The sequence below is a fragment of the Nannospalax galili genome, unplaced genomic scaffold (genome assembly GCF_000622305.1).
Source record: "Nannospalax galili isolate Female #2095 unplaced genomic scaffold, S.galili_v1.0 scaffold106, whole genome shotgun sequence".
NCBI classification, from domain to species: Eukaryota; Metazoa; Chordata; class Mammalia; order Rodentia; family Spalacidae; genus Nannospalax; species Nannospalax galili.
The window spans coordinates 445,810-456,398 of record NW_008354872.1 but is presented as its reverse complement, the minus strand read 5'-3'; the positions used below and the strand labels follow the sequence as shown (position 1 = coordinate 456,398).

Genomic DNA, 10,589 nt, shown 5'->3' with positions numbered 1-10,589 from the left:
AAAATGCTGGCAAAATGGGGCAGCAAGGAGAGGAAGAAGGAGTGCCTTTAAATATCATTTCCAGGGGGCTGGAGAGATGGCTCAGTGGTTAAGAACACTGGTTGTTCTTACAGAAGATCTGGGTTCGAACCCCAGCACCCACCTGGCAGCTAACAACTGTCTGTAACTCCAGTTCCAGGAGATCTGACAGCTCTTCTGTCCTCTGAGGGTATTGCAGGACATGGGTGTACTTACCTACACACAAGGAATACACGAATACAAATAAAATAAAATAAAAACTTATAAAAAATATATATATATATAATTTCCAGGGCTGGGTATATGGCTCCTCAGGTTCAAATCCCAGCACCCACATGGCGGCTAATAACTCCAGTTCCAGGGTATCCATCCTCTTCACATACTGCACAACACGGGTGCACTTACAGGCATGCAGGCAATATACTCGCACATAAAAATAATAAAATTTAAAAAAGAAAAAATATATCATTTCCACCATAAAATAACCCCACAAATTGGACCTTGATGACCAGAGCGTCTTCCCACATGGCATACACATAACACAGAAAATCAAGCTCTCTGTGTTTCACACACAAGCATGCACTCACACATAGACATACCCATAGCCCACAGCAGCAACTCAAATCTGAGCACCACTGAGGGTTCCCAGGAGCAACCCTCGGGTCCTGATGATCTTTCTTTCCTTGCAGGAAAACCTCTCTGTGCCTCTCACAGAGGAGGACCTGGATGGCTCCTCGGGTGTGTTGTTTCCCTTCTACGACTCGGACACCAACATGCTCTACATTGTGGGAAAGGTCAGCCTGGCACTGGAGGAAGGCAGCTACCTGGACCCTGAGGCTAGAGGCAGAAATAGCCAGCTCAGCACCATGTGTGACCAGAAGACAGCCTAGGGCCCTTGGAGGTGCAGGCTGGGAACAGGCACTAGTGGAGAACACCTGCCCTCACCTTCTTGTCGCCCATGGATTACCTTAAGCCAAAACTATGGTGTGACCCCCTCCCCTGAAGTTTGTCCCTCTTAAACTCTAGGCCCACACAATGTTTCTCAACTGGAGGGTCTTTGAATTTGAGACCGTACATGTCTTGGGAGGGGCTAGCCCACATCTGGAACCTATGTCACCTACCTAGCATGCCAGGAACAACACCTCCAAGTGACTGTAACCACTGGAAATGTCTCCAGAGCTAAGACCCATGGGTTGGTCTCTGAGGCCAGCCATCCTGACTTCCTCAGGGGCTGTCACGTGGAAGTACTCCAGGGCCTCTGCCATAGGGGAACAGATGAGCTGGGGTTGTAGATCCGGGACTTAGCTAGTGATAGGCAAGGCCCAAGCTCCCTGGTGACCTTGTATGAGATAGGTTAGTCAGCTGTCTACTTGAAAATCAGTCTTCCTGCTTGGCCATGGGGGCCTGTGCATCCATAATGGCCCAGCTTTGACACTCTTTGTTCCCCTCCCCAGGGAGACGGAAACATTCGCTACTACCAGGTAAACGCTGATAAGCCTCACCTGAGCTACCTGACTGAGTACCGCTCCTACAACCCACAGAAGGGGATCGGTGAGTGGGGCTCCACAGCCATGCACCATCAGGGCCACAGGGCTGGGTCTTAGTACAGCAAGACTTCAGACAGGAGGGGGATGGCATCAGGCACTACCTGTATCCATCTATTTCTTGTTGTTAATAACAGCACCACAGACCAGACAAATCAGAGCAAGCAAGGTGTGTTGGGCTCTTGACTCTGGGTGTCCAAGGGATTGCATCTGGTCATGTCCTTTGTGTTGTCAGAGTCCCAAGGCAGTGCAAGGCACTTGCTAGAGGATCAGGAGTTCAGGGTCATCCTTGGCTATATAACAAGTTTGAGGTCAAGCTGGGCTATGTGAGACCTACTCTCAAACAAACAAAGGAAAGAAAAGGAAAAGAAAGCTGGGTCTCACATTCCTGTAATCTCAGTACCAGGAGGCTGAGGCAAGAGGATCAGGAATTTGAGACCAACCTGAAGTATATGGCAAAATCCTGCCTCAACAGGCAGATCTTTGTGAGTTTGAGGCCAGTCTGGTCTACATAGGGAGTTCCAGGCCAGCTGGGGCTACAGGAAGAGACTGTCTCAAAAAAAAAACAAATAAACAAACAAAAAATCCTGCCTCAAAAAAAAAAAAAATCTGGGGGACTGGAGAGATGGCTCAGAGGTTAAAAGCATTGACTGTTTTTGGTTCCCAGCACCCACATGGTGGCTAACAACTATCCATAACTCCAGTTCCAGGGGATCCAACACCCTCTTCTGACCTCCACAGGCATTGCATGACACAGGTGCACATACGGATGCACATATATTCATGCAGGCAATACACTCATACACAAAAATAAATAAATAAAATATTGAAAAATAATAAGTATGGGCTGGAGAGATGGCTCAGTGGTTAAGAACACTGGTTGTTCTTGCAGAAGACCGGGTTCAAATCCCAGCACCCACATGGCAGCTAACAACTGTCCGTAACTCCAGTCCCAGGGGATCCGACAGCCTCTTCTGTCTTCCACAAGCATCGCACGACATGGGTGCACTTACCTACATGCAGGCAATACACGCATACACAGAAAATAAAAATTAAAAATAGAAAAAACATTGGTTGTTCTTGTGGAAGACCCGGGTTTGAATCCCAGCATCCACATGGCAGCTAACAACTGTCCATAACTCCAGTTCCAGGGGATCCAACAGCCTCTTCTGTCTTCCAAGGGCATTGCACAACACGGGTACACTTACCTACATGCAGGCAATACACGCATACACATAAAATAAAAAATAATAAATAACATATTAAACTGATAATAAGTCTAGAGCTTGATGTGGTAGCATACACCTTTAATCCCAGCACTTGGGAGCCAGAGGCAGACAGATCAAAGCCAGCCTGATCTGTACATCGAGTTCTAGGCTAGCCAGGACTACATAGTAAGACCCTGTCTCAAAAAAACAAAACATCAAAAAAAAAGTCTGGGGCTGGAGAGATGGCTAAGCAGTTAAAAGCACTGACTGCTCTTGCAGAGGACCTAGGTTCAGTTTTCATGGCAGCTAACAACTCTCCATAACTCCAGTTCCAGGGAATCTGTTGCCTCTTCTGGCCTCTGTGGGCACTGAATGTACGGGTGCACTTATATACATGGAGGCAAAATACTCATACACATAAAATAAAAATAAATAAAATAAAATCTTTTTTAAAAAGTCTTGGCCTAAGGTGCATGCCTTTAATCCCAGTACTTGGGAGGCAGATGCAGAGGATTTTCTATGAATTCTAGGCCAGTCTGGTCTACCTAGCAAGTTTTAGGCCAGCCAAGGCTATATAGTAAGACCCCAACCAACAAACAAAAAATAGAGCCAGGCATTGTGGTACACACCTGTAATCCAAGTGCTCTCAAGGTAGAAGCAGGGGAATCAGAAGTTCAAGGCCATTCTCTGCTGCATAGCAAGTTCTAGGCCAGCCTTGGGTACCAAGACATCCTTTCTCAAATAAATAAATAAATAAATAAATAAATAAATAAATAAATAAATAAATAAATAAATAAATAGACAGAAGCATTTGGGCCCTCAGCATGTGAGAATGGAAGTAGGGAACCTCTGAGCAGAGTGACTGCCTTCAGAGTTTGGCTACAATAACTAGAACTTTGAAGGTAGAGAGAGGCTCTGATAATTAATACCTCAACTCATCTTCCCAGCCTAGGGCAGCCCAGCATAGATGTTGGTCAGGAACTGTTTGCTAAGAGAAGAAGCTGAGGGAGGTCTGTCTCTGTTCACAGTCAGGTGTGCTGCGACCTGTCTTTGTCCCACACATGCTGGCTCCTTACAGTCTTAACCTTGGCCATCTGTCCACAGGTATCATGCCAAAGAGAGGTCTTGATGTGTCTTCCTGTGAGATCTTCCGCTTCTACAAGCTGATCACAACCAAGAGTCTCATTGAGCCTGTGTCCATGATTGTACCCCGGAGGGTAAGTGTTTAGGTGACTGTGGGGATGGGGGAGGTGGGCAACCCACTCTGAAGAACACAGACCCTGGGTGTCAGGGTCCCAGATCCCCAACCCATGCTGTGGGAACCATAGGGAGGCTGAGGGAGGATCCTTCAAGGGAAAGTTCTTCTCAAGGTCAGTGTGACAACTATGGGGCCAGGAGTGCTGGGTCTCATCCCACCACTACTCCTGAGCTGCTGTATCCTTGGAAAGCTCTTACTGTCTGGCCTGGGCTCCTTGTCATTCAGTAGGGAATCGGGGAGCTGGACTCCCAGTTCCCACCCTTTGGGAGCAAGCAGCCCAGTGCTGCTCCTAACTGTCTCCACTTCTCTTATAGTCAGAATGCTACCAAGAGGACATCTACCCACCCACTGCAGGGGCCCAGCCCTCCCTGACGGCCCTGGAGTGGCTCAGCGGGATGAACAGAGGTAAGACAGGCATAGAGCAGGCCTCCAGGGTAGGAGAATAGAGTCCCAGGGCCCCCAGTAGCCGAGGGGTTTGATCTGATTTCTTATTTTGCTGTGCAAAATATCTCAGAGGATGGGTCCTTGCCAGTCAGCGCCCAGTGATTGAATGGTTGCATACAACACTGGAAAGGCAGGGGCTTCATCCAACTGATCCCTGATCTCCTGGTCAAGGGATATCATCCCACAGAAAAGCTGCCATTGTGACTGTGTAGGGTGCCTGAGTGACTCAGCCAGGGCCCTTACCCACCTGCACTATCACCTCTATGATTAGTCTGTGGCCTGAGTGTCTCAAGGCAATGGCCCCACTGCCCAGCCATCCGCTGCCCACTGCCTGACTTTACTCTGACCCCTCCTGTCAACAGAAGGGCAACTCATACTCCCACCCTCCGTAAGCCCACAGCATTCACCACTGTATGCACCCCCAGGGCATGGGAAGCCTGCTACTACAGTGCCACTTCCCGGTTATGTGTTGCCCTCAGGCAGGCCCTGCCCATGCCCCATTTCTTCCTTTGTGTCTTCACCTGGAGAGGTCTGAACTAATGAACTTGGTAGATGGCAGAGGGCAATGTGGGTGGGACTCTCCTTATAAACCAAGGTCAAGGCTGGGGCAAGGTCGCTCAGGCCTGTAATTCTAACACTTCAGAGGGTCAGGGCTAAATGGTGAGGTTTTAGTCATCCAGAGCTACAGAGTAAGAACATGTCTGTGGAAAAAAAGCCAACTCTAAGCAAAAATAAACTTCATTTGAGGAGTTCAAGCACCTGGAAGCAACTCCAGTGCATGAACCGTGCTGTTCCCCAACATTGGCTTCCCTTCCACGTACATATGATGTGCTTGTCAGTATCTGATTGAACTGAAGTAGGCCCATGCCTGTCTGCAGTGACCTGTGACGTGTCTCTAGTGCCTGTCTGTATCAGTGCCCTCCTCATGCCCATCAGAGTCGCTCAGCCCTCTCACAACCGTCTGCTTTCCCCTACCCCCACCCCCCGCCAGATCCAATCCTGGTGTCCCTTAGACCCGGCTCTGAACTGCTGAACTCCCAGACATTGCCTCCAGAGAGACCCCTCTCAAATTCTGTGGCCTCAGCCTCGCTCCTGCCCTCGGACCCCACAGCACAGCTGGCCGTAGACAATGGCCGGCCACCCTGCTCTCCGATGGAGGGGAAGGCACCGAGATGGGCCGCAGACCACCGGCTGGAGGAGAAGTCCTGCCTAACCAATGGCTTTGATGTTTCTGAATGCCCCCCACCAAAGACAGAGAATGAGGTGAGGCGAGAGAGAAGCTGGTGGGGTGGGAGGGCAAGAAGTGCAGCCAGCTGGGTTAAGGCACCCTGGCCTTGGCCTTAACTCATTTGGCTAATGTAGTCACCACACGGGCTCTGAGAAGAGGCCATGTGCCAAGATGGTGGATGTGCATATAGGTGGTGGGGGTCATCCGTGAAATGCAGGGGATCTGACCTTATACCGTTATGTCCCTTCCAGGGCTGGCACTCTGTAATTCTGATGACTTTCAGAGTCAGCATGTATTAAGTGCCTGCGGAGTGCCAGGCTGGCATATTAGTTACTTTTGCATTGGTTTGGCCAAAACATGAACAGAAATATTTCAGAAAAGAAAGGTTTGTTTGGGTTCACAATTTCAGAGATTTGAGTCATACCTAGGGAAGCACGGTGCAAGAACATGGGGTGGCTGGTGTTCCCAAGGCATAGACCAGGAAGCAGAAAGAACAGGCTAGGGACCAAGGACCTGTAGAGCCTTAAAACGCCTGTCCCGGTCATCTGCCATTAACCAGGCTCTACCTCCTATGAGCTCTACAGCTTTCAAAAGAGCCCCACAATCTGGGGACATTTCAGGTTCAAACAATAACAGCTAGACACTTTGACATGTTACATGACCAAATTCCCTTCACAGTGGGAAACATGGAGGCTGGTGTCTTGGTAGACAGAGGCTGTTCCACCCTATGCTGACTATGGGGCTTCAGATCCGGGGCTGCATATCTGTAAGCTTCTATTTCCATATTGAAAGTGGGGGTACTAACACTGTCACCCTGACAAGAATGACTCAGGCATTCAAAGAAATGACAGAGACCCTCAAGGGGTGCCTGGCATCTGATGGTTATTCTGTACAGAGGTAACAATTATGGTATTAATGGGATGAGTTTTCATTTTCCAAAGGAGAAATTGAATCTCAGAGCAGGTAAGTAACCTGCTTACCATAATTACTTTTTTTGTTTCTGTGACAAGATACTTGACAAAACAATTTTTGAGGCTGTAGCCCCAGTTGGCCTGAAACTTGCTCTGTAGACCAGGCTGACCTCAGTCTCACAGAGATCCTCCTGCCTCTGCCTCCCAAGTGCTAGGACTAAAAGGATGAGCCGCCATGCCCAGCTGACAAAAGCAGTTGGAAAAGAAAATTTATTGGAGCTCACAGTTCCAGGTACAGTCCCATCTTTGTGAGGAAGTCATGGTGGCAGTGACTTGAGGCAGTGGTCACAGTGCATCTGAAGTCAGGAAGCAGAGAGAGATGAATGCTGGGCTCGCTCTTTCTCCTTTTAATTCAGTCCAGGACTTCAGTCCATGAGATGATGCCACCCACAGTCAGAGTGAGTCCTCCCACCTCAATTAACCCAATCTAGAAATCTCCTCATGAAGGTCCTCAGAAGTTTGTGTCATAGGTGATTTTAGATCCTATTAACTTGACAGTATTAACCAGTGTCCTACAGTCCAGTGGTGGTAAAAACCCCAGTCTCCAGACTTTGGGGCCAAGTACCCATGCTCTAACCCCTCAGGGATCTAGGGAGGAAAAATTTGATGTGAACATTTAAATCCATTTGAATTTCATTTATTGAGTAAAGTAAGCAAGACTTTTGTGAAAGATCTGAGCAACAGCTGTCCCTTGTTAATCACTCCCACCTGTGTCAAAAAGGGGTCATGGCTTAGCCTTTGTGCTGGTGCCTAGCATCCCAGGCCACCCAGCTGACCTTGCCCTCTGGCCTGTGCTCCCCCAGCTGCTGCAGATGTTCTACCGGCAACAGGAGGAGATCCGAAGGCTCCGGGAGCTGCTGACCCAGCGAGAGGTCCAGGCCAAGCAGCTGGAACTGGAGATCAAAAACTTACGGATGAGCTCAGGGCAGATCTGAGCAGAGGTCTCTGCATCCTCGCCCTCAGGGACACCACAAGGCTCTGTGGGGAGGCCCAGAACCAAACCACAGGTCCCCAAGAACAACCACTATTTCTATATTTTATATCAGAAAACAAAGCTCAGTCACTGAACAAGATTCCAGTGGGCCTCAGTGCCGTTTCCCCTCGCCTTCTCCCAGCTGCAGTTTCTGTTTCTAAATGTCCATGAGGAGCTGTGATCTCTCAAGGTGAAAGAGCATGGTAGAAAGAGCTGGAAGGACAAGAGAGGCCAACCTGCCTGTGGTGTGCAGATTACGGTCATAGAGTGGGAGGACATCTTGGTTGGCAGGTGGTCATTCCAACAGTGCCCCCTTCTATTAACCTACTGTGGAATATATACTTTTGCTACTAAATTATTTTCTAGCATTTTGAAAGCCACTGATCTGGCCCAGTTCCCTCATTCTAACAGTGGGGAAACTGAGGCCCAGAGAGAGAAAATTGAGATTTGTTTCCTGGCAGGGCTGACTGAGGTCCTGCTTCTCCTGGATCTGTCTACTACTAATGTCAGTGCTCAGCCTCCACAGTGAGAATACCTCAGTTGTGAACCAACTTACTTAGTGACTTCTTGCCAAGTTTGCTTTCTAGTCTGTTTTTCCATCTGAACAGTAGGTGAATACTCGAAAATGCTACCTTGTCTACAACTTGCCACCAAAGACCTTGACCTTGATTGACACTGCCTGTGGAGAGATAACCTGGGTTTGCTGCAGAAACCTATATTGGCACAGGGGCTTAGCCTGAGGGGAATGAGTGAAGATTCGGCCCAATTCTAGACCACAGACAGGAGGCCAAACCTATCCTTCTAGCCAGAATCAGCTAGATACAGGTAGAAAGTCCCTAGGTAGGGACACAGAACTCAGAGTCCTTGTCTGTGTATCACAGCCTGCCTCGTCCACCCTCTGGGAGGTGGGGAATCCCAGCACTGGATATAGCAAAGCCCTGTGACCACCCACCAGTATGGACTCTGGATGGGTGCAATAGGAGAGGACGTAGGACCAGATAAGCTCTGGTCTCAAAGTCTATGTCCCTCCCTTGTGTGTCCTATGCCCTGTCCTGAGGCTCTTCCTTTCTCAGTAGCCAGTTCAGTAACCCAGCTGGAACCTGGGAAGGATGAAAGGCAAAACTTACTGTCTGCCTGCGCCCCTCTGCAACAGGCAGACAGTGTTTTTCCCATCACACAGGTCCACTTGAGCTGGGGGCTGGGGGTGGGAAAGGAGCCACCCAGACTATCAGATTTCAAACCATGCTATCTGCTAACATCCCTTTGGAGGACATCCTTCATCCTGGCCCCACTGAAGCCCCTCTGTACAAGTTGTCCAGTACAATGGGAATGGAGACTCCCCTGGGCTAGTCCTCTCTACCTGTATTGGCAAAGAATCTATGACTTAGTCCCAGGGTCCCACGATCCTGCCCCTCCACATGGTTCGTACCGCCTGTCTCCACACACCAGAGCCGCATGCTCCTTGATTTATTCTCCATTTCAGTCACTAGACTAGGACTCATCCCAGATGATGAGCCAACCAAGCTTGCCTTATTGTGCTCCTTAGCAAAAGGTCAAGTCCCAGCCATTGCCAGGGAAGTGGAGCTCCTGGGAAAGGGTGCTTTTCTTCTTTCATTTGTGGCCAGCACTTCACAGTTTACAAAGCTCTCACCTCCACCTCCAGCCACACATTAGGAACGGAAGACAGCTTCAGAGTAAGGTAACCTGCTGGAGGCCACTGGCTGCTGTTGGTGGAGATGGAGTCCAGAGAGCTTCCCAACATGCTCTGTGTGGAACACCATCCCCACTAAAGTTCTCCTCACCCTAAGGGACCCAGACTAGGACCTCACACTGAGGAACAGGTCACAGGAGGCTATGAACAAATTTTTTTTTAACATCTAGAATAAATTATTTAAATTATTTCATAGCAAGGGAGAGGGATAGGTAATTTTTATCAGATATTTTTTTAAGTCATCTTTTTTTTTTTTAATTTTTATGTTCTTAAGCTGATGGAGCAGCAGTTCCCACACTGGCAGTGCCCAGGCAAGAGGCAGAGTAGTCTTCATCTCCTTATCCCACATCCTGGGCACTCCCTTTCTGGTACTCAGGAACTCTCTGTATTGAGAACACTGGGAGATGAGCTGTTGGCTGGTACCCAACTTAGCTCTAATAATTTTGCTTCCTGGAGCAAAACTTGAGGTCGTGGGAAACAGGAAGTGAGAAATGGATCTATGCTTTTCATATGAAACCGTGCCTGAAACAGTTTGAATGATTGTTTTAATGTTTCTTAAATTCCTTATACCTTTGTAAAAAAAAATTAAATAAATAAAAAATAAAAGAAATAAAAGCGAAAATAAATACAGAATTGTGCAATGGAAAGAATATAATAATCAGCCCTGGAGTGGTAACACACCTGGAACCCCAGCACTTGGAAGGCTGAGGCAGGAGGATTGAGAGTTCCAAGCCAACCTGGGCTACATAGAATTTGAGACCAGCCTGGAAAGAGTGTGAAACCCTGTATCAACCAAAATAATAAAACATCTGGCACGATATTGTAGTACATGGAGCTTTCCTTTTTATTTTGGTTCTGCAAATCCCAATTTAGTATCAGGTTTTGGGTTTGGACCACACACCCATCTGGGAAACAGACCGGTAAGGTCCTAACACTTCTAAAGCCTTTCCAGTGGTGATTGAGAGAATGAGAAGATGGGGCGGTGTGGGCTGCCCTGGGAGAAGTGGAGGAAGCAGTGGGCAGCAGAGTGCTCCAAGCCCACAGAACTAACTGCAAGACCCCCAGGCTAGAAACACGCAACCCGTGATAGGAGCACCCATCATGGCCAGAAGGACCAGGGCATCTTCAGAGCCCCAGGGCCTTGCAAGTTTTTACCTGGGGCCAACTGGGGTTTTCTGGAATTCTGTTCCAGTCGGGCAAAGGCTATCCCCATGAAAGGGGCATTAGAAGAAAA

General features: G+C 48.5%; 1 protein-coding gene across 1 annotated transcript in view; it reads left to right on the top strand.

The window, feature by feature from the left end:
• Positions 1-10,161, top strand: part of Coro2a (coronin 2A) — a 60,209-nt gene extending 50,048 nt beyond the window's left edge. Inside the window, exons 7-12 of the mRNA XM_008851960.3 lie at positions 708-812; positions 1,473-1,569; positions 3,875-3,987; positions 4,343-4,433; positions 5,464-5,735; positions 7,475-10,161. Coding sequence (XP_008850182.1) covers positions 708-812; positions 1,473-1,569; positions 3,875-3,987; positions 4,343-4,433; positions 5,464-5,735; positions 7,475-7,606 — 810 coding nt within the window. The 3' untranslated portion in view covers positions 7,607-10,161. The remainder of the gene's footprint in view (positions 1-707; positions 813-1,472; positions 1,570-3,874; positions 3,988-4,342; positions 4,434-5,463; positions 5,736-7,474) is intronic.
• Positions 10,162-10,589: the final 428 nt, after the last annotated feature.